General features: G+C 43.1%; 1 protein-coding gene and 1 long non-coding RNA gene across 6 annotated transcripts in view; one reads left to right on the top strand and one right to left on the bottom strand.

The window, feature by feature from the left end:
• The window catches only part of LOC101061118 (leucine-rich repeat-containing protein 4C), a 76,631-nt gene extending 68,431 nt beyond the window's left edge, over positions 1–8,200 (top strand). For all 5 annotated transcript variants that reach the window (XM_029842129.1, XM_029842132.1, XM_029842128.1 and 2 more), the window contains one exon: positions 3,356–8,200. In XM_029842129.1, the coding sequence (XP_029697989.1) occupies positions 3,407–5,350 (1,944 nt within the window). In that variant the 5' untranslated portion in view covers positions 3,356–3,406 and the 3' untranslated portion in view covers positions 5,351–8,200. The remainder of the gene's footprint in view (positions 1–3,355) is intronic.
• A 1,468-nt stretch (positions 8,201–9,668) lies between these two features.
• Positions 9,669–10,193, bottom strand: LOC115251087 (uncharacterized). Its single transcript, XR_003889640.1, has 3 exons — positions 10,099–10,193; positions 9,865–10,021; positions 9,669–9,786 (listed from the first exon to the last, which is right to left on the bottom strand). It is a non-coding gene; the product is annotated as an uncharacterized lncRNA (long non-coding RNA).
• Between the last annotated feature and the right edge of the window lie 14,058 nt (positions 10,194–24,251).

The raw sequence follows: 24,251 nt of genomic DNA, 5'->3' as shown, positions 1-24,251 counted from the left end.
CTATCTCTGCCTGGAAAAGTTCATAATCGGCAGGCAGTCGGGCATTTAGTGGCTGAGGTGCGCCCCCACTTACCGTCCTAACCTTTCAAGGTGCAACAGGCGATCTTGCATTTCTCAGATCATCCCCCCCCGAATACACTGTGCGCACTGTGCACGGGGGTTGTAAGGTCAAGGAAAATACTAGATGGACAAGTGGTGCACCAAAACATTAAAAAAAAACACGTTCCAGCCATTCACGGACAAGATGGTGGGGGAGGGGCGGGGGTGGATACGTTCTTTTATTTACTTGGACCACCAACAGATGCGACGTCCTGCGAGATTGCACAGTGCACCTTTGAACCACGGCCACGGTATTGTCCATGAACACCAAATGGAGGAAGATGAGAACCGAAAGAGTGGCTGGTAGCATCAGAGGATCTATTTTAAGGGATTCGGACTCGCTGGAGTTTCCTGTAGCCTTATAAATATTTAATTCTGCCTTTATTTATAATGCAAAAATACGACACAGACTCCAGAATTACTGTGCCGGTGAAAGATCAGAAGGAGTGCAGGGCTCGGACGGCTGAAACCAGCTTCTGCGGTGAATTCAGCTTTGTTGGAAATGAGCTAAGCTATCAGGACTGCTGCTTTAGGTGATTAGCTTAAATCGTCCTAATGCAGCATTGTGGCTTTATCCCATTTATGAGACGTCCTTCTGTAGATTTGAAGAAAACCATTCTTGTAAGAAGAGAGACGTATTAGTTGATTAATTTATAAGCAGCGGGGCAAGAATAAAAACACATTTACGGACATAATGCATCAAAGTGTGAGTACTGAATGTAAGAAATCATCAGTCGGTCCAAAAACAGAGAAATGCACTCCCATCTTCTCACAAAGGCTGCGTTTGTCGATGTAATACCCGCACATGGACGGCAGCAATAATAATATCTTGAAGGCCAATTTGCTTTCTGTGGAGGGATTGATTTTCATCAGGCTCCGCTGTTACCGCATTAAAAACACTGTCAACAGAGATGAGACCCGAAATGATTCATGATAAGTCAGTACAGCGATTCGACTCCTCTGCGAGGCATCGCACCGATGGAGGGATTTACTTTTATCCATTTCCTACTTAGGTACAAGTAGCTGTCTGCAGTCTCAGCCTGTTCTTCAGTTTAAGAAGATCAAACATTGATTGTGTGTTCAGAGGAGGCAAGAAAGTACTTTAGAGTCTAAACTGAACAGCTGAAGCTAACCGTTAGCTCAGCTAACTGCTAAGACAGGTGTGCAGGGTCCCACAACACATGATCAGATCAACACTCCATTAATGAAGGCCCTGCATCACGTGGCAGCGCTACATTAGCTCAGAAGTGTTCGGAATTACACAAATGTTCTCACTAACACGGGCAGAAAACAACAATTTCTTCTTGTTGTAGATGTGGGAATTTAAAATACAAAACTGCCACAACAGGAATGAAGGCAGCATCACCGACGCACATCTGATGCTGGGTTGAATCCACCTGGGCTGTCCCTGACCCGAGTCACAGGGGAATGAAGACATTTTAAAGAAATAAATACATATATTTCTGGAATTTCTGGGCGTTGGTATTGCTGCCATATTGTTCTGCCACGTCACTGCTAGCATTTGCTAACTAGTTAGCATTGATCATGCTGGACAGATGTTTTGAAGTTACCACAACTGTATTATTAATATTTATTGGAGTGGACAGATATTGAGCATTTTACCAGTTATTTACTCATCAGTGTGTACATTTTGAAACATCATATACAGAATATTTACCTTACCTTACCTTTACTATTAGCTTATTAAGACAAGGATATTCCAGAGAATTTCACAACTTGACTCACGGAGATTGGAGGGATAAAGAGAACTGAAGGAAATAAATAAATGGAGCTGTGAGGTTGAGAATGCAGATTCAATAACAGAGACAAAGGCAGGGGGAGATAAGGTGGCAGCTGATGATGACGGGGGGGGCGGCAGGTCCTCCAGCAATTTTGACTGAATCGCAGGGTGTGTTTTTATTCCAGCAATATGAACATTTCACTGCAAGAAAATAACACGTCGCTCCAGGAGTAACCGAAAGGCAAGCAGTCATTTAAAGCAAACACCATAATAAATGCTTTTACTGGGGTTTTAAAAGACCATATTCCACTGTAATCATAATAACATTTTCTGCACCACTTGCGCGGCAAAAGAGGCCAACTTACTGTACTGTAGCCGTTGTTTACCTGTACCGGGCTTTTACAACGGATTGTTCCGATGGTTTTCATAATTCCATTTCCTGAATATTGATTCCCTCCTCTCCGGTTTCAACCTGGCAGCAGTCTCTTTGGTGTTGTACTTCCCATTTATCTCGCCTCTCTTTTAAAACTGTCCCGAGAGCCTCATACCCTTGTGTTATCAGTGGCTGTGTCAACTCGGGCTTTACCATTTTATCACACCTGAATCCCCAAACAAGCCGTAAAAAAAAGTTACCAGGGATTATGGGCTGCTTCCATTTTGTTCTTCCATATCTTGTCTCTCTAGTTTCTCTCTAAACGTTAGCAAAAACCTACGAATGTCTTATTTGTCTCACTTCAAACATCGTAACTGTGCGTTATTTGTCCGCTGATGCTCCTTCATGGCTGAAACTTAAGGTTAAACATCAATGAAGGGTCTCCAACGTTAATCAAAATTCCCTGGTTGGATCCCGTTCCTTCCTGTGAAGGCGGGAACGTCACGCAATTGTCAGATTTAAGCCCTCGGTGTCAAAGTTGCTGTCACTGATTACCATCGAGCTCGAATTTCTGCAGCTGCCTTTTGTGTGACAGCGCACGCAAGTCGAAAATGACTTTGTTGGGGAAGAAAGAGGGAAAACAAACAAAAGAAAAGCAGGAGAATAAAACCCAATGAATCAATTATCCAAACACAGTTGCACCGCAGACCCGCGGTGGCGTCGTCTCTGCTGCACGCGGTAAATCTTAATCAAAGCATACACCGTTTGTGTTACCACGGTTTCCCCTGGCAGGGCGCAGAAACACGTCCCCATGCTCCCGTTTCAGGCGGCTCGTTTGACATCCCAGTCACATTCGAGCTTTGAAGAACTTGGGGTTGTAATCAGACATTTGCACATACTCGACTGCGTTGGGGGGCTGGTGGGTGGGCCTCCTTATTATTTATGTTCCCTCAATCTCAGATATCAATCACCAAGCACAGCGGAGGAATGTCAATGTTCTCTCCGCTGTTCCTCCTGCAAAGTTACCTGGAGGTTGTGTCTGCAGCGCTCCTGACTTCTCTTTTGTTGACGATCGTAAACAGGGGTGGCACCTTTGCCCTCCATTACCTAATCCTTCTCTTCTCTCTTCCGTTTCGTTCCAGCGTGCCCCAACCTTGTTCCCCATGAGTGGAAGACCAGCCAATGAATTATGAATGTTAAACAAGATGACCTCCTTTCAGCAGCAACAGATGATGCGAGGTCCTAGGTGGAACCGGGCCTTGTCCGACCCTTTGTTTGTGCTGCTCTTGGCCCTCCAGCTGCTGGTGGTGGCAGGGCTGGTCCGTGCGCAGACGTGCCCCTCCGTCTGCTCCTGCAGCAACCAGTTCAGTAAGGTGATCTGCACCCGGCGGGGCCTGCGGGATGTCCCTGACGGGATCTCCACCAACACGCGCTACCTGAATCTGCAGGAGAACCTCATTCAGGTCATAAAGGTGGACAGCTTCAAGCACCTCAGACATTTGGAGATCCTGCAGTTGAGCAAAAACCACATCCGCAAAATCGAGCACGGGGCTTTCAACGGGCTGGCCAGCCTCAATACCTTGGAGCTTTTTGATAACCGGCTCACCACCATCCCAAATGGGGCGTTCGAGTACCTGTCCAAACTAAAGGAGCTTTGGCTGAGGAACAACCCCATAGAGAGCATTCCGTCTTATGCTTTCAACAGAGTGACCTCGTTACGGCGGCTGGACCTTGGGGAGCTCAAGCGTCTCTCCTACATTTCTGAGGGAGCTTTTGAAGGGCTGAGCAATCTGCGCTACCTAAACCTGGGGATGTGCAACCTGAAGGAAATTCCCAACCTTACTCCCCTAGTGAAGCTAGATGAACTAGAGATGTCAGGGAACCAGCTGTCTATCATCAAACCGGGCTCTTTTAAAGGCCTCATCCATTTACAGAAGCTGTGGATGATGCATGCCCAGATCCAAATCATAGAGAGGAACTCTTTTGACGACCTGCAGTCCTTAGTGGAGCTCAACCTAGCCCACAACAACCTCACCCTTTTGCCCCATGACCTCTTCACCCCTCTGCACCACCTGGAGAGGGTGCATTTGCACCACAACCCATGGAATTGTAACTGTGACATTCTGTGGCTCAGTTGGTGGCTGAAGGAGATGGTCCCGGCGAACACCACCTGCTGTGCCCGCTGCAGCTCTCCAACGCACTATAAGGGACGGTACATTGGCGAGCTGGACCAGAACTACTTTCACTGTTATGCTCCTGTTATTGTGGAGCCCCCAGCAGACCTAAATGTTACGGAGGGAAGCGCCGCCGAGCTGAAGTGCCGAGCCAGCTCCTTGACCTCCGTCAGCTGGATTACGCCCAACGGTTCCATCATGACACACGGCGCGTATAAGGTCAGAATCTCCGTGCTGAATGACGGCACGCTGAACTTCACCAACGTCACCATGCAGGACACGGGCACGTATACGTGTATGGTTAGCAACTCTGCGGGTAACACGACAGCATCAGCAACACTCAACGTGTCCTCCACAGAGAACAGCAGCTTCAGCTACTTCACCACGGTCACGGTGGAGACCATAGAAACGCCACACAACGACGGCTTTACCACCACGGTGCAACAGAAGGCGGGTCCCACCCCTTCCACTGCGGCGTGGGAGTCCGTTTCTATCACCTCCACAACCACGACGACGGCCCGAATGCCCCTTTTCACCCGCGCCACGGAGAAGGCCTACACCGTCCCTGTGACGGAGCTGGTGGGGGACGGCTCGCTCAACGGCTTGGACGAGGTCATGAAGACGACCAAGATCATCATCGGCTGCTTCGTGGCCATCACGCTCATGGCGGCCGTGATGCTGATCATTTTCTACAAGATGCGGAAGCAGCACCACCAGCAGAACCACCACGCGCCCACACGCACCATCGAGATCATCAACGTGGATGAGGACTGCGTGACAGGGGGGCCCGGCATGGAGGGCCACCTGACTCTGCCCCCTCTGGAACACGAGCACCTCAACCACTACAACACGTATAAGAACGCGTACAACCACGCCACCATCAACTCCATACACAGCTCTGCACACGAACCTTTGCTAATCCGGGCCAGCTCAAAAGACAACGTACAAGAGACCCAAATCTAAAACACTTACTTTTATTTGCCCCCCCTCCCCTCCCCCCCAAGAAATAGACATTATGAAATGAATGGAACTTCATGAAAGACGGCGATACCTGTAAGGTCTTTATCTCAAAAGCGGACGTTCGTGACGGAATCTGGCTAATCCGGGACTGGCGGTGTTTCTGCAGTGACTTTGGGAATTAGGGTAACGTCAACTGTTTCAAAAAGTGTCTTTACAAAAACAGAAGTTATTTATTTAAGAAAAGAAGTATTGTAGTTAAACTAAGAAAAAAAAGGTATTCTGCATTTATTTTTTCAGCACCTCAGTCATGTACCTTTTCCACTCATTTCATGTGACGGGTTTCTTGTTTTCAAACTCCCCTTCCCGTGTTCCTCTTTGGCCACCTGATAGATGAGAACGCGACCTCATCTCACACACGTATGGAAGGATGTCGGAGCACGCGGGGGATTTTCTGCAGCTGTGGAACCAGTGACGGATCTCTGTGATACGGAGCTGAAATAAACGCATTGATTACTTTACAGTGAAAAACAAGAATGTGCTGATAATTCACTGTGCAGCTCAGTCTGTCACCTCTGTATTTGGCAGTGCTCGGTCCCGTTCACACTAAAGGGGCTTTAAATGAGGGGAATGTGTCCTGAGCTCAGCTGTTGTTAAAGTTGCAGTCGGCTATTTTTAATTTCATCGTTCATTTTGAAAGAAATTTGTCTTTCTGGTTGTGATGGAAATGCAAAACGTCATTTTCAACCTTTTTTTTCTTGATAAGGAGATCCTAATATTATAGCAGCTCAATCTCTTCACTGTTGTGTCAAAGATTGCTCAGTTTTGCTGTACAAGGTCCGATTTCATTCGTTTAGCTTCGGGTTAAAACTCATCACTGGCTCTTTGGAGATGTTTAGGGGCAGAAAATCACTAAACATTCCCTGCACTCTCTCTCTTTCTTTGTTTCCCACACAGAAACCACTGAACTGTCACTCACAGTTAATGGCTTTAACTTTCAGGGGCTTTAAACTCAATGAAATACAAGTTTGCTGGGCTCATTATGCAAAGTGACCAGGAATTAGAAGAAAAAAAGGTGATCTTGACCTAAATCCCCGAATGTTAAAAGTCTGGTTTCACGGCCTTCTTCCCTCAGCTGTGAATGGTTCAGACCCCCACCCCCCCAAGTTGCTGACCGGTGGGTTAAAGAACGAGTAGAAATGATTTGCGCTAGCGTCTGAGTGCATTCCTCATCACATTCATGCCACATTTTTAGCCACTCTCCTCAGAAAGGCTTTTCAGCGGCCCCTGAGTGAGTTCACCTGCCAGATGTTTGACGTGCACCTGCTTCCTTCCATCTCTCAAAGCACTGCTGTAGCGTCCATTTTAATTGATGCTCCCGTGGGCTTTTCTTGGACTTGGCTCAGCAGGGTGCCCACGCCCATGAGTCCATTTCAAAGAAACCTTGCTGTGAGGAATGCACTGCAACCCACAAAAGCTTCGAAATATCTTTTTTCCATTAGCTTCTATAACAGCAAACACATATGAGTCTGATGATCAGCTTTGTTTTGTGTTTTCACAACATCCAGGTTTCAAGTTATGACGACAGGGAAAGAGAGGGCCAAAATCTGTATTAAATAATCTGTGACAGCAGTTTTAAACTCCTGTATTTTCTTCACAAGCAAATCTGCTTTCTTTTTATTTTTAACCTCGATGGACTTGGATGGATTTGAGTTTATTGTGGCTACAGTGAAATCTCAGTGGATTATAGCTACTGTAATAGAAACACATGTTTGGCGTTTTCCTCTCCAAAATTTCAGCTTGATCAAATTTCTCCTCAATCTGCAGCTCAGATTTCAGCTACAACTGAGGCAAATTTACAAAAATCCACTTGCCGTTGACTGGATTTAAAAAGTTTGCTTTTAATTGCAGTAGATTTGGGGGGAAAGGAAGAAAACTCATGTCTTTTGACTAGAAAATTGAAAAGAAGAAGTTAAAATCCTTGTCTTAAAGTACAAATATCACCGCGAATCCTCTTGTAAGGCGTAGTATGAGGTTTCCATAGATTATCCATCATTACCGGCCCTGATCTGTGAAGCAAAAGTAGGAACAGCATCATTTTATCTCGCATTCATGTTCATTTCTGACTTCGCAGCAGAAGAGGAGACGAGTGCGGGCGGTTGTTTGACACAGTTTAATGATCATTTAACAATTATTTAAATTGATGAATGTGGATTACTAAATGCAGCTCAGATGATGCATTACTAAAAGTGATGTTGTCAGTTTGAAGATTATCATTTCTCATGCCTCCAGGCTTCAGTTCGTCTTGGCCCAAATTATTTATTCAACTTCAATCCTGGGACTTTGGCACATTTGTAAACCATAGATTGGCCTTTGCTGTGTCTCATTTAATCTCTGTTTTGAGTTCTTAATGGTTGGATGTCAAGATTCTATGGAAGAAAGTGTAACCAGATCATTCATTTTTGTTTTTTTTTAAAAGAGTAAACTGTCTGAAAAACTACAACTTTAATTCGATGCATTTCAGTCTCAAGTGTGTAAGATACTGTATTTAAATATTGTTTTGTTTTTTTCCACCTTTTCTTTTCTTTGTACTGAGATTGAATGCTGTTCTAGTGTAGATTTCTATAAAAGACATTTTGAAAATCAAACAAATATAGAGAAACCTTTTTAACGTTTGATTTTACATGTGCAAACAACCTGTTGTGAAAAGAGAATCATGATGTAAACAAATAAGAGATGGATTTTCATGTAAGCATTCTTTCATTACCTTTAAAAAGATATGGAGCTCGATTATAGAGATCAGAATTTGTAGTTCATACACAAAATATGGTTAAAATAAACTATTGTTGTTTTTCTCTAACGTCTGGTTCTTGCTTTCGCACCTCTTCATCATTAACGTGCGCCAGCTTTTGTTCCAGTCCAGTTATTTAACAAAGACAACAGGATAAAAATCACAATGTTGTACTGGACGTGTCCCAGATGTTTTAATGTTTTGATAAAGCCATTTTTTTTATCGTCGATAATCATCTTAATAGTTTGTGACAAATCCATCAAAGATGTCACTTTTCACCTACCTAATCACCAGTTTTACAACTAAAGTGTAAACTATTCAAGTCAATCCTTCTCAGGATAATGTTTTTAATAACAGCTATCACTGATTTCCTTGATTTTTGAGAGACTGTTTACTTAATAAATTGCAGTTTTATTCTGCCATGTTTCTGTTGTTGCATAAAATTGACGGATAAGCCGTAAACATTACTTCAAGGATCAATCCAAGTTTTCCTTACACTTTCTGAATGCCTCTAAGCAATGAACTTCCTTGAAAATTCAATTTATTCCTCAGCAGCCCTGTTCAGTTTGGCATGACTCTTGACAAAAGAAGGAGTGGTGGACAGGTATTCAATGCATCTTATTTTATGAGCCTCTTGTCAATAAAAATGTAAAAAAACAAAACAAAAAAAAACCAACTGAACATAATAATTGCTCCAAAATTCAGCACTTTTTATTTGCTGTTTCAGCAGTTGTGTTGGCGTCTCCTCTTGGAATCGACCAATACTGTTGTTGTTTTTGAGTAAATCCATCATTACTGTACATTTAGCTAGCAAGCAAACTGCCCTGCGCCTCCTTGAGAGGCGTCTCGTTTCCCTGTGTAAAGGCAGTCGATGAGCTCTTTTAAGTATGTGTCCGGTTTTGTCTTTTAACTGCCTGCTCGTAACATTGTATGGGACCTGTTTCCCTGACTCCTCGTTAATGCAACATTAGACTCTTCATTTACTTGTTTGTTCTGCTCCTCAGGGCAGGATAAATTAATGGGTGCTGAATACCTCTTCCCCATTTCCTGTGCCAGTATTTTTCTCTTTGTCTGCTAATAAAAAGAGAAGCTCTGGTGTGTAGCGGACAATTCTTTGGTCACCTCTGTCCTCATCTTTGGTCCTGTTGGGGACACGGACAGCATAAATAGATAATATGTACAGTTAGGTCTTTGATCTTCTTTAAAGGCATACAACTGTTGGAACATGGTAAACCCTGCTGGATGGAGCAGCATTGTCATGCTAATGAGGATAATTACTTCCACACGGCTCTAGATTTGGTTCCCCAGTTTTGATAATCACATTCTGGCTAAGATGACGTCATAGGCTAGAGTCTCCGGATGGGCCTGGTCTCTGGAGACGTCACAGGAGGAATTTGCCCCTGACCAGAGTCCACAGCATGACGACACACAGAAACAGTTGAGCTAAGAGGCACATATTTAATTCAACACAGTTGTTATCGGACATACAGTATATACTGCACTTTCACATTCTCTTGAAAATAAACGAACATAACCGCTGTCTTTTGATGAGGAGCATACTCGTGCAGATGCTCCTCCAGCATCGACGTCCACTCACCAGCTCTCTATGTCATCCATGAGCGGAGGCAGCTTTGAGGAATATCGAGCAGCTCTGTCGAAACGGGCGAAACAGCCTTAACTGGATGTTACACTCGCAGGCAGCCGAGCAGATGATTTCTTGCTCACTGACCATCCAGATTACTGCAATTAAAGTTGAGCGGTGAGGCCTTCTCAGGCCATCATGGAGGCAGAGTGGGAAGATGTCTTTGCAAGACTCAGGACCCTGGGGGGATCTGACCAGGCAGGGAGTTAAAGTCATGGCTGTGAGGCGTCCTCTGTCTGTTGACCTGCAGGACTGCCATGTTCAACTGCAACAGGAGAAGGAAAGTATTACAGAAAAGCTCCAGCCAAAATACATTCTCACCTCGCCCAAGGAGGTTATGTGACAGCCAGCGTTTATCTGTTGGTGGAAAAACCTCACGAGGAAAAGTAAAAGTTGTAAATGGATTTTAATTAAATGTGTGGGCCAAGGTAAAGATGATTCATTTTTCTTTATGTTCTGGAATCTAGAGGGACTTGGACCTTATGTCTTTAAAAGGTCAAAGGCCCATGGCTTTGATCATAGAGGAAGTACCTATGTTATGTAACCTTTTATTATACTAGTATACAATATAAGGAGTGTAGGTCACAGTATGTGGGAAAATGAGCTGCTTGATGGAGGTGCGAGCTCTACACGTGCTTTTCTAGTTGCTGTTGTGGTCATAATTCACAGAACATACAGCAGAATTACAGCTGGCCTTTATAGTTTGACAATGTTTCCTTAATACTAATGTATTGAATAAACTATGTTGTTAGACACAATCGCAAACCAATTTGTAAAAAAGAGATGTGTAGGTTTGGTGTAGTTAGTAGTCCTTTTCAATCGGATCTATAGATTCTGTAGTTTATCTTTCCACAAAGATTCATTTGTTTTGTTTTTTAACTGATTTTAGGGTCACTGGTATGTGTGGAACTGTAGACTGATATTTAATAGGAGCTACCTGAGACCTGTGCTGTGAAACACCAAATAAACGGTTTCAATCGGGAAAAAAAATGTTAGTGAAACCCAGCGAGTGTCATGAAAGCTGCAGATCTAAATTGCTCAACCGTTTTTATTACGGCGGCAGCTAACACGATTGGTAGGCCAGTTTCCACGCTCACACCAACAAACAAATTTAGATAATGTAAACAGGTCTAAATAATTGAACTTTATCGCTAACAAGCCCGCCGTTTTATGTCGAGAGCGCTGTCCGTGGTGCTGAAAGCCTTTTTACCGTCTGTTCCAATCCCTCCCTCCAGTTTCATTCGGAAGCGAAGGGAGCATTCTACAGCTGGTCGGCAGCTCCACGGACAACGTGACAAGAAGTGCAGTCGCAGCACAGCGAGGATGTCAGAGAGACACTCCACCGCCAGTGTTGTTCTGAACATCTAATATCTATGTCAGCAAACATTCGGGTTTGACTCGAGTTAGGGCAAATCCGTGGCTTCTTCAAACCCACTGCAATAATGGATGACTTCCTGACTGTTTGTGTGGGTGATAATTGGTGGCTGCTGTCTGTGTTCCTGTGGAAACTATAAAAGTGGGATGCACTGAGTGGCTGACTCCATTTGGCATAACAAAACCACTCAAACAGCTAAAGTCTTGCTATGAAAAGTGGGTGTCTTGAAATAATTAACTCATTTCTACCTTTTCATTTAATGCAAACAAACACAACCTTTGTAATTCAAGAATCTATCCAAAAAATTCTATAAATAACATGTATTAAATGAAAAAAAGATAGGAATAAATAATTGTGACGTGTTCATTAGACTCTCCATTGTGCCTTTATTGATGGATATCTTCACCTGGTGAACCCCGGGACGACACCCAGTAATTTGTGGTTCATTTCTGATCAGTTGACCGGACCGCTGTGACATTTACCGGCTGATTGAATCAATAAAGCGATCTGCTTGTGAGCTGACAGCTTTCCATGGTGTGGACGTCCTCAGCTGCCCGTCATCTGTGTTTAAAAAGAAAAAAGGAAATCAATGCTATGGTCCTTGTGAGGGAGCTTAAACACACCCGTGTCACTAATTAAGTGAAGAAGTTGGCAGGAGGGAGCTCCTCTGACGTTTCAGTGTCGCGTCCATGAGTGATGCATTAGGAGAGGTGACTCCTAACTTCGTCGGTGCACTTCTTCTCTACAGCGTAATCACTGTCCATTTCAGATCTTAACACCCCGTCCTCTCCATCCAAATGGGCCATTAATGGAATGAAATGATCAATACACTGAAATAGAAGCGGGGAGATTTGGTAAGGCGGCGATTAATAATGAAGAGCTGCACGGACAGATGAGTGTACTTTTGGGAAACTGCATGTGCACTTTGACCGTTAGCATCACAAGTCAGTTGTAGTGCATGAACTGAATCTACGGCACGGCGGAGCATCGATCAACTCCATTACATGAAGGGGGAGTCGGTAATTAACTGGCAATAACCTTTCACTTTACTGGGAAATCAGCATTTTAGACGCAACCTTGTGGAGCTAAATACAATAATATAACATCATTTTTCACAAAAGAATGAGTTAATGCCAACCACAGGAAAATAAAGGCTTCATGTTTTCTTATCCATACGTGTCATTTGGTAAGGTAATACATAAACAACCACAAATAATAAAACAAAGACAATAAACATGCTGTTTGTGTATTAGAGGTAAAAACAGATAAACCTGAGCTATAACATTATTGAGTCGCTGTAAATGACAAATGCTGAATATTTTCTAGAAATGAAGGTTCACCCTTCAAATTCTGCAAATCTATATGATAATAATCACAATATTATTGACAATTAAAAGAAAATGCTGCAGAATCTTACATATAGCATAACAAAAAAAAGAACAAAATAATTAATTCACTACCAATAAAGGTGCAACTGTCCTAAACCGATCATTTAAAGCGAACACTCGATTGCATTGATCACCTGTGTCTGTCTGAGGTCAGAGGACGTCGTAGATGTTAAATCACGCCTGAGTTCAGAGGAGTTCATAAAGTCCTCGCTGCCCTTGTCGTGCACCTGCTGCTTGTTGCTTTAGAGCAGATACATTACACAGATTTGCCCCTTAAAAAAAAAGCTCGTCTGAGTCGGCGCCCCTTTTGTATGGTGGCGACCCCACTACATTTGGCAAGCGCAGCCTTGAAGGTCAGGTCTTAGGAGGTAAAATCCCTCTAACTGTGCCAGTTCATTAATCTAAGGCTTATTGCAAGAACAAAATGTATCTGGATGATGAATGTCCAGATCAAATACTTAAGTATCCCCAAAGGCTTGTGGGAAACCAACGTCTCAGGCTCATATACTGTGAAATACTATCCTGTGCCTCAGTAACGCTGTGCTGTTGAACTGGGTTGAGCTATTTCCTGTTTTAATTTAAATGTTTTATCATCTTGTTTTGTCGTATTGTTTGTCCAAATTTCCATTCATCAGTTTGGCTGCCAGTTCAAGTATTTCTCTTTGTTTTTTCTGTCAAGGTTCTGAATCTCTGTAGCGTTACGGGTGCGACTTCTGTTTGACAAACATGTTTTTCTCCTCTGTTTTTTGGGGATTTCTTGGTTCTGTTTGCAGAATTTTGTGAAAGTGAAGAATTCATCCAGAGGCATCAAATCAATTTGAACCACAAGAGGTAAATAAACTCTGCAGTTTTTTTTTCTAATGTCACAAAAACAAGCCATTGTTATTGGTATATAGTCGCTATTTACTTATCTCTTTTTAGACAAACCCTGGTTGGTGACAATGGTTTCTTTCTCAAGGTCAAAGATGAAAAATATTGCATATTTAACTCTGCTGACGCAGTATTCTGACTCAGCATTGCGCAGACCGATTTAAGGGTTTCCAAACCAACAAAAGCAGCATCCTGCTGTTTTCTGGAAGAGGAGCGTGGGAGACAAAACCACGTTCTTGTCATTTGAAGGAACAGAGCAATGGTAGTTACTTTTCCATCTAGAAATGAGCTACTTCTGGTAAATTGACTGTTTTTCTGGTCCATTTGACCACTCAAAGCATTATGGTTACAGGTTGGGTGTCCCTGGCTCAGCGAAGGAGACGTAAACAGCCACAGACATTCATACACTAAGGGCACATTACCGTGCCGACCACAGCATCAGGTGCATCAACAGAGCATCCATTCCGGAGCCACATCTGTCCCAGTACAAACCGACCACTCTTACCAGTTTACACAATATTGATTTATATTAAAAATATATATTTTGTCCAGTGAGAGATTCATTCTAGTGCCACTATCAGAAAATCCCATTGGCCCAACGAGCAACGCTGCATGAATCACCAGGGCAACAGCTGTGAGCAGACTGTGACGACCACACAATCTGCCTGTACTCAGCCTTTCAGTCGTCATCAACACATAAAAGACCTCTAAAAGAAACTAAAAGTAAGGATTCATGCCAGTAATTAAAGGGGGTGGGAGCAGCCTGCTGGAGGTCTTCTAGCTGTTTAGACTCCAACAATGCTAATCCTGCTCTAAGAACAACAGGACGTGACAAAAAGTCACATGGAATATATATTTTTTAGAACTCTTTACAACTGTAATAGCTTCTTTATCCAGAGAAATGTGGAAATGTTCCTCTCGTGATCAACATTAAACTCTGGAAAACAGAAAAAGCACGATAAACGACAAACGGCGGCATTTGTCGAGTTTGCATTTCTGCTGATTTGCTGCATTCAGGCTGGATATGATGCAAACTGCTGGAAAATATGAATAATTTAAATCCCAAAGCAGTGATTTCTGTTACATAATGGAAACTGGATCATTTAATCAATACCTCCCCCCGCACTAATTACAGATCCATTAGGCGAAGCGGATGCAGTAAACTGATTATCTTTGTAAACAGTGGACATCAGAGCTGAGTAAGTGGATTATTTTCTTTTGATTTATTTAATTTTTTACATATTTAAATAAAAAGTCTTCATATCGGCGGTTTCTTTTTATTGGGGCTTTATGTTTTTTGCTGTATTGAAACTTCTGCAGTTTGATTCTATGTGATATGAGACAACCGTCTGTTTTAGCGGTGCAGAGCTGCAAAACCTTCAAGTTTTAGATTATTCACAGTGCTTTACTACAATGATTGTGACTATTATGAAGGGTCAAGTATCATCAAAGTCAGCTCGCAGCCTATTTTATACTGAATGTGACAGATTTACAGACCACAAACTCACATCTGTTCTTCGTTATGGTGGTTTTTTTTGTCTAAAATCTAAAACCTGGTGGCTGTAGTAGAGTGAGACTATCCAAGGAAAACCAATTACCTGATGCATTCCATTTCATCAGGGTCTGGGGAACCATCCATCACTCTCCAGGGACAAACAAAATACACTACTCATATAAATTGAAGTTCTGGAAAACGTAAAGCCTTGGACAGAGTGTTTTCATTAACTAATTTTCCCCAGACCTTACCAGACCTCTTTTCATTCACTTAGTCATTTCCTTCTTTTAATATTATTATCAGTGCCAACAGCTCAACCAGAAGCCCAGAAGGAAACCAGAGACGGTTTTTGGCACATTTCGCGTCAAAATCGCACCAGTCTCTGGGGACGAAGGACTCTGTCATTAATGAGCATCACGAAGGACACTTTGACCCCCGCTGTGCTGGAGCTGAACTGTAAACAGAAAAAGCAAGACGGCGTGGATCATTTTTATCTGCTCATGTTTTACAGAGCAGACGTGAAAAATGTGGCACATGAAGGCCATTAGTGCAGAGGCACCTCACATGTGACACGGCTTCATCGTCCCTCTGTTGCTACGAGATGGCAAGGGCAGAATGGCTGGAGGTGATTAGCAGCAGAACCTCAACATTCGCTCCTGCAAAACAGCTGTTGGCCTCCTGTGAACCTGACTAGTGAACATAATTGGTCATTTTCACAGAAATGTGATGAAATCTAGACGTCATGCAGTAGGTATTGCTGACTTTAATGATACTAATGATTAAAAAAACACACTTTTGTAGTGAAATATGTCCTCCAGTATCATGAAAACTACTGTCAAAATTCCCTCAATCTGGCAGGAAGAGGCTGGGCTGGTGCATGTGGGACGTTCTGTGACATTTCCTGTTTGATTTGGTTCCATTTTAGGTGTGAATCTCGATGGAAATCTTCACAGCCGAAGTGTCGCTGAAGTGATTGTGAAGTTGAAGGGAAAATGGTGGTGAGAGGTCACCATGACTCCCCTTTATTTCTTCAGCTATTTGGAAGCTCGACATCCTCACTCGTGATGCAGCTCACTCTGTGCTCCCTCCCTCCTGACTGTGGGACCATGCAGTAAATGGCATTTTCACACAATCACTTCATGCCTCTTTATTATAAATGTGTTTTTGCAGGTATCTCGTAATAATAAAGCCAGTTTGTGACTGACTGTAATTATAGCTTACACATGATTACAGCACAGCTCTGACAAAATATGGCCCGCATCTATTCATCCTCTTTGCCTCCACTTTTCCCTTGTTTCCTCCAGTTGTAATAGGGTCCAACTTGCATTAATGCAACATTAAAGCCGCTTCGGGAATCAGTCTATTCAAGAAAAAAGCAACTGAAAAAAGAGAGGGAAAAAAAAACACTCAATAGGTCCTTGTGACCAGAAGGAAGGTTTCAATCCAGTCAGACAGTTGACAGAAAAGTTGTTTTAAAGTCTGGCTCATCAGTCAGAGCCAAGTTCAGTGTTAGTCGCTGTCTAAAAGACAAGGAAAGAGACAATTACACCAACTGCCTGTAACAGGCTGCGTGCTGCAGACTGCAACCAGGCCTTCCTTGGAATATATATGGCCAAATTTCTGCACTAGCACGAGCGGAGAAGGGATTTTTTTGTTGTTTTTGTTGTTGTCTCCAGGTAACTGTGGAACTGGGACCCATTATAGCAGAATAAAGTGCTGATGGACGTATTCCCACTGCGAGAGAAGGCAAAGAAAAGATAAAACATCAGCAGACTGGCCAGCATTTGTTTCAAAATACACCCGTGATCTTGCAAAAGTGGTCAATACCTGTTCCCCTTATACCCCGCGGAGGTTTCAGGAACATATTCAGCATAGCACATCAGTGCATAACAGGGCAGGAATGGGGTCTGGCACAGTGTGTGTGTGTGTGTGTGTGTGTGTGTGTGTGTGTGTAAATATAAAGCCATGTGTTTGTATCCATCACTGCCACATCAGTGCTGATAAACTGGACCCCAGAGTCGGCGTTAAATCCAAAGATCTCTTAGCATCACCTCATTGTTGGCTATTTACTCCAACTTTTAATCAAAGGTGAGCCATATGCTTGAAATTTTAGTTACTTTGATGCACCAACACGAGGACTGATGCGCCGTCGTGCGTGCATCTGTGTTGCCAAGTGTAGTAAAACATCACGCGGGATTTTTATCATCTTCAAACAGCAAATAAGACGAGGAACCCTTCTTCTCTAATATCATTAGTGCGGTCTCGACTTTGCAAGTTCATAAAAGACACTGGCACAACAGATTAAAAAATCAGATTAAATTAAAGTTATAATAAAAAAGCACTCAGTGGGTGCTGAGTCATCCTGGTCCTGTATTGAGGTAAAACTTTCCATCAATCATGCAAGAAATTTCATTGATTAGTCCTTCAAATCTACGCTGATGACTACGTTAAAGCTGTGAAATGACCTGCAGGTAAATATGGGGGAAGATGCGTGTTGGATCGGTCTCGGGTTTGTAGAGTAGAGTAGCTTTCACAGGCCGTTGTTTAGCATTCAAGACAACCTCAAATTTCTAGTACGACCGCTGCCGAACACGGTTTTAATCGGCCAGCCAGTGACTTTCCAACTTCTGCATGTTTGCTATCTCTTACACTTCATGTGTCACATCCAGTATCTACAAACATGTTTTGGAAAATGGAACACATGTAAAACTTTTAGACTTTTTAACTGGAACATAACTTCCCCCAGGCATGACACATGTTGGCGTAAGATGTTCTACACCAGTCTAGCCTTATTTCCTTTAATCAAAATACTAAACAAAGATGAGCAGCTCAGCTGGCTAATCACTGAGTCTTTTTATAGCCTCTGGCTAAAGAGGAAGGCGGCATTTACCTCATTTCATCTTCTTTAAAATCATTAACCAAACTTGTGACTGGCAGATCTGTAGCACTGAATCACTGCTGCCCAGAGAAATACACTGAAAAAGAAATACACTTCCTGGATGGAAGATGCTCAGGACCACCCTCAGCTTTTCGGTTATGCATCCACTTGTCCACGTGGACTCGGCTCATTTTAGTTGTTACTTTGATTTAAGTCGGTCTTACCACATGCTGTTTACTTCCTATTCAATGTTTCATGGTGTCATATGTACTAATTATTGCTCATTGTTTGTGAGACGTGGAGCTCCAATCAATACTGGAAGTCACAGGGCTCATTATGGATCCCATGCGGACTTCCACACAAATGTCAGCTCACAAACTATATAGATAGCATATAGCAGAGATGAGGAAAGACCTAGGATTGTACCTGTCGCCACAGATTTGTTATGCAAACCTACATTTGGACATAATTTCTTTAATATTGCATTAGCACTAGTGCTAATAGTTGTAATTAAGTCCTATATTTTTAACATTTCACTATCCACAATATAGTTAAATTGTTGATTTATTAGACTATTGATTGCACAAGATTTGCAAAAATGAATGTACATACAATGCAAAGCGTGGCTGGGATTACATCAGACTTGGTCATGAGATTCCTCCTCAGTGCCCTTTAAAACAGCAGCATTACCGATTGTTCCAAAGCTGCACGGCACTTCTGCTGAGTTTGAGTAGGTGGTCAAGCGACGCTGTTGGAAAAGTGAAGGTTGGGCACAAAAGTTTGTGTGACCTCCAGGAGAACAGTGAGAACATTTTGTGCGGTTTTCAGACATTGCTTTTTGTATCCTTTTGAGTCCTTTTGTGCTTAACGGGCCAACACGAGCCAGAGAAAAGGCCCATTTTGCTTTAAATCAGCCAAGCGTTTTGTGTCATTTCAAAAGCCTTTTTTCTCCAGTCGTCTTTTTGTCGCCGGTCGACCAATTTAGCCAAAAATAATTTCCCGTTCCCTTTTGTTTGGCCTTGCTATTGATAAGATGCGTGACGGTGTTTTGATCGGAGGTGTACGTGTCAACAGAAGGGCGAGATATCAATGATTTTGTTTGCAGCTGATCCTTCACACCAGCCAAACAGTTCAACCTTGGCAGCTTTTATCTGTAAATGGGAAGATTTCCAGAGATTATTTATAAAGCACCCTCTCCCACTGCTGTCAGTCCTATGATGGTATGATGGATTTAACGCGTGGAAGAGGGGGGCTAAAGACTTTTAGGGCGGGTTTCCAGAGGCGGGCGCCTCAAATGTGTGTGGGCCCTGCTCGTTTGCACGTTGTTACTTTGTGCCGCTTTTCCATTCTAACGGGAATGGATGGTTGACAAGCCAGTGAATTAGTACCTGTCACCGGTTTCTTCCTGTTTCTCTCATCACTGTCTTATTTTTTGCAAAGGCCCTCCCATGTCATTACCCCCTAAGCTGAAATGTGCCACTGCAGATCACCCTGTGTGAAACCACTTTTCCATCCTATTCATGTTAGACAACAAGAGCTGCGGTAAGACACAGAACCTTTTGGCTGGTTTGATGATTACAGAGCAAGCAGTGAAAGTGATTGGTTGATTTATCTCCCAGAACTACTTGGATTATTGCCTCAAGGCAAGTTTTGGGGGTGAAGAACGAGCTGTTGGCCAGCTGAGCATCTCAGTGTGGGGCAATCTGCTCCAGTCCGCCGTGAAAACCCCCCTCGGGTTGTGCTTAGGTTTGCCTCTTTCCTTCCTTCCTATTCAACCTGATCAAGTTGTGCCTCCACCAGTTCAATGAACGAAGCAATGCAGAGGGGCTCCATTTCCTTCAGGTTGTTAAAGAATAAAACGCGGCTGGAAAATTGCTGCTTCTCACTTCTCCGTGTGGGGGCTTCCACTTGAAGAAATCTATAAATGCTTCATGAGCTAACAATATTCTGCAGCTAATCTGTGTTGCATTGAGCGGTGGTAGTCTTAAACTACAATGGTTTGAACTGCTTTGCATGATTAAACATGACGAATATGCATGATTTATGTGCCTGCAAAGCCCAAACATGGGGTCTTTGGAGACCATATGTTGTGCTGGAATCAGTTTTGTAAACATTACACTCTTTAACATTTCAAATACTGTATTTAACATATCTGGTGAGTTTCATGCCCCAAAATGTGTTACTACAGTCAGCACACAGGAGCTTTTCCATCAGGCATCTGAGGTCTGTGATTTATGATCTCCTTTAAACTACAATTTAGCAACATTGATTTAACCAACCAAAAGGAAACTCACTGTTTGACTCATGTTTGCAGGAAAAATCACAATCACAACCAAAAGGTCAATACAGTGATTCATGTTACCTTGGTTACAGCCAATGGCTTCAAGCATCTGTGCCCCACAAAGCTGGAATAATGAAACAGAAAGTTAATGGGCTGTAAGAATTTAGATGTATAGAGGCGCAGAGAACGTTTTGTGATTTTTGAAGAACAACCAGGAGAACAAAGAGGGAACCAGCTCTGATGCTGCAGTAATCCGTCCACACTGCATAAAGGAATACTCAGCTCACAGAAACTCAAAATAGCATCTCAATGTTAAATATAATATGTATAAATAGTGTATTTTAATGTGTGTTTCTGTGCCCGTCCTCTCCTCTCCTCTCCTCTCCTCTCCTCTCCTCTCCTCTCCTCTCCTCTCCTCTCCTCTCCTCTCCTCTCCTCTCCTCTCCTCTCCTCTCCTCTCCTCTCCTCTCCTCTCCTCTCCTCTCCTCTCCCTTCTCCTCTCTCTCTACCCAGCCCGCCATCAGCAGGAGGGTCCCCCTACATGAGCCTGGTCCTACTCAATGTTTCTTCCTGTTAAAGGGGAGTTTTTCCTTGCCACTGTTGCTTATTGGGGGTCAGGCCCTGGGATTCTGGAAAGCGCCTTGAAACAATTTTGATTGTAAAAGACGCTATATAAATAAAGACTGATTTGATTTGATTTGATTATTGAAGTGAACCCGTCTAATATCTGTATCTTTATTAGCACTGAGGCAACAGCAGAAGCTCGATCAAGTCTCTGATTACTTGATTTGAATTGATGTTCCAAAATGCTGCAATCAGCTGGTTGTTCTGCGAACATCACTGTTGGTTTCATATAAACCCCCTGAATTAATTCACCCATTTCAGTAATTTTGTTGCATTATCCATAGAATTTAAACTACTTAATGTGATCTTAGCACCTCATAACTCAGCAGAATCAACAGCTGCTGTCTATAATGTTCACGTAAAACCTTTAAAAAGCTCATATCCCATTGCTGTCCCGCACTGCGTTAATACTGGAACCACCTAAACGATATGATGTAACAGCGAGACACTGCTGAACTAAATGATAGAACATAGGTCAGTGCGCAGGAGAGTGTGCTCTCTCCCCCGAACGCCACGTTCTATGGGTAATGTTCTCCCTCAACAGCATCGGGAATTTGGCCCTGGTCAAATCTGCATAAAAGCGACATTCATCTGGGATGCAGCTGTCTAGATATGTGGAAATCCCTCAGTAAACTTACAAGACTGTGAAATTGCTTTCAACAAGGAGGCTGACCTCAGTGGAGGGTGTGGGGGAAATACGACAGGGATGTAGTGTAAAATATATGGGCAAAAAAAAGTACTGTTAACACCTGTCAATGGACTGCTGGGAGAATCAAGGATCTTTTTTTTTAGATTTTTAGCATGTGGGGGAAACAGGGAAGGAGATGACCGAGGGTTACCAATATTGCCAACGTATTGCCGTGGTTTTGTGAGTGGATATTTGTAACTCCTAAACACCAAGTACCCAGGACAAGTGCCTTATATTAATCCCAGTGAATTTAGCTCGAACGTCAGCCGAGACGTGGGGCTGATGGCATCGTCATACACAGACACTTCTCATAAGACGTGACGTTTTTAGCAGTAAACTGCAGGAGTTATTGAGTCTGCTCTCTAAATGCCACTGGATGCTAATGCTAAGGTACCACTCGGCTATCTGCTGTCAAGAGGAGCTAATGTTTTTGGACTATATACTCAAACATCACTAACGCATACAGAGTCTCCCCATCGCATCTCTTCCTGATCTCGGCATACAGCCCCATTATTAAAAAAGTGAAGCCCACCACCAGAACTGTTGTGACAGGGCTTGCCGACGCATCCATCTAATTGCAGGACTGCTTTGAAAGGTCCAGCTGGGGGGGGGGTTCTCTGACCAAAACATAGAGACTTACACCAGCACTGTTCTCTGTTACATCAGTACCTCTATTGAAAACATTACCACCAAGAAATTTTGAGTTTTTACAAAGAAAAAACCTTAAATGACAAAGGAGGTCCAGGCCCTGTTGAGGGAGTAGAATGCAGCATTCAGGAGAGAGGACAGAGAGCAGTACAGCACTGACTGTCACAACCTGAAGAGGTATGTGGCAAGGAATCCAGCACATCACAAACTAGAGGGGATATCAGCAACCCCTCTAGACAGCAGGACCCACCTGGCTGAGGATGTCAATCGTTTCACTGGAACTGCTGAGAGTGATGATGGAACCAAGTGCACACTGAATGCTGCTACTGTACTGCCGCTGACCCTTCAGCATGGTGAACATCAAGAAAGCTGAGGGGCCAGGTGAAATCCTGGGGCTCAGAGGCTGCATCCACCAGGTGGTAGAGCTAGTTACAGGTATTTTCAATCTGTCACTGTCCCGTGCTGCTGTACCCACTCGCCTCAAATAAAAGAGGCGAGTGGGTACAGACCAGTGGCTGAACGGCACAACATCACCTGTTTAAATGACTACAGGACAGTGGCACTTACCCCCATGCCTACTGCCTACAGAGCGCCCCTCTCAACAGAGGATTACCATTGTCCTCAGCATAGCACTCCTGGACCAGTGAGGGACGTATGTGAGGATGCTTTTCATTGACTAGTTCCTGGATGCAACACCATGCACAAAGGCAAACCAAAAAGGATCTGCATCGAGTCATATGAACCTCAGAAGAGATCATTTGACTCAGCCTGCCCTCACTGGAAGGCATCTTCAGGACGCGCTGCCTTTGGACCACTTAACAAGCACAGAATTGGATGGATCGCGGCATCACTATCATGTTTTAATGATATACAAATGTCACATGAGCCCCAGAATAAAACAAAAGTTGCTTCATGCACAGCCAGGTAATTGTTACCAGCAACTGTAAAGCTGAGCCTTTAGTAACACAAGAGGTCAGCAAACCCAAAAGCTATAGGAAGGGACATGAAGAGATGGTGCTTTTCCTGTTAGGCACATTGAGGGGGGTCCTACTCTGAGCTAAATCAAGGTCCACTTTTATCTCAACAGATGTGTTACTGTGGATTTATGGGGGTGAGAACAGGCATAAAGGGTATGAAAATAGACAGTTAATGGAGCCTTTCACATGGTCTTGTAATTTGTTTTTACTAAACTGGGCCAGAATGTTCTTTCTGTATAGATTCTTCACCATAAATTCAATGATCTGCCTAATAACCGCAACTTCCATGTGAAAACACGGCTCTGGCATCTCCATAATGAATGAGCTGTGGGCTCAGTCAGCACGACACCACCATGAGTGCAGTGTCAGCATGACAATAATGTCACTGCCGCTGCCACAGCATCTGTGATCGATCTTCTTAATCCCTAGTTTTGTATGGAATTAGCCAACAAGCAACACCTGCTGGACTCCCAGCACAGGCTGTTCACGCTGGGAGAAGTTAGCAATTTCAGAATGTCGAGAGGAATGAGACCAGGATATCTTCTTTTTTTTTTAATTCCTCGTGCCAATAAGGTCATAAATCCTCTTTTTAATTTTATCTTTAATAAAAATGTCACACTCTTTGCACTAAGCGGCTCGGAATGATTTGCTGAAACACCCATTTGGACATTCATGTTTCATCCAGACAACAGAATGGATCATGGTTGATCCCAGTAAATGACACGTTTATCCAGCGGATCAATGCTCCAGTTGGTATAAATATTACATAATAACAACAGTCCTACACTTATTAACTTTAACAACAGTGAAATAAATGCTGTGAGGTATACTTGATTTATAATTTAAAACCCATTATATGCATTTTTAAGGCTTTATAGAAAAACACAGACACAATCTACAATTTTACCCATTATTGCGTCTTTGATTGTGGTGTTTTTATTCGCCATAAAAGAGTTCCCTATTAGCTCACATTTGTCTTTATGTCAGAGAAATTGTAATAATCAGCCCTGTGAATGTGATTCAACTAAAAAAACGCTCTATACTTTTAATATCGTCATCACAGCGCTTGCTCTGTCAATCCCGCTCCTGAAAATAAGTCAGTCATCATTCCAGCGGAGGCAGAGAATAGGGGAAAGATATCATCAATAACAAGAACAAACTTTGCTATAAGTGCATTAGCTAGTGCTGCATTAGGCAGGTGGCGTATAAAACAAAGCCTTTTAGAGGAACAGAAAGACACTTCATCCTAA

Source organism: Takifugu rubripes, chromosome 9 (assembly GCF_901000725.2).
Source record: "Takifugu rubripes chromosome 9, fTakRub1.2, whole genome shotgun sequence".
Lineage (NCBI taxonomy): Eukaryota > Metazoa > Chordata > Actinopteri > Tetraodontiformes > Tetraodontidae > Takifugu > Takifugu rubripes.
This window is presented reverse-complemented; position numbering and strand designations above follow the sequence as displayed.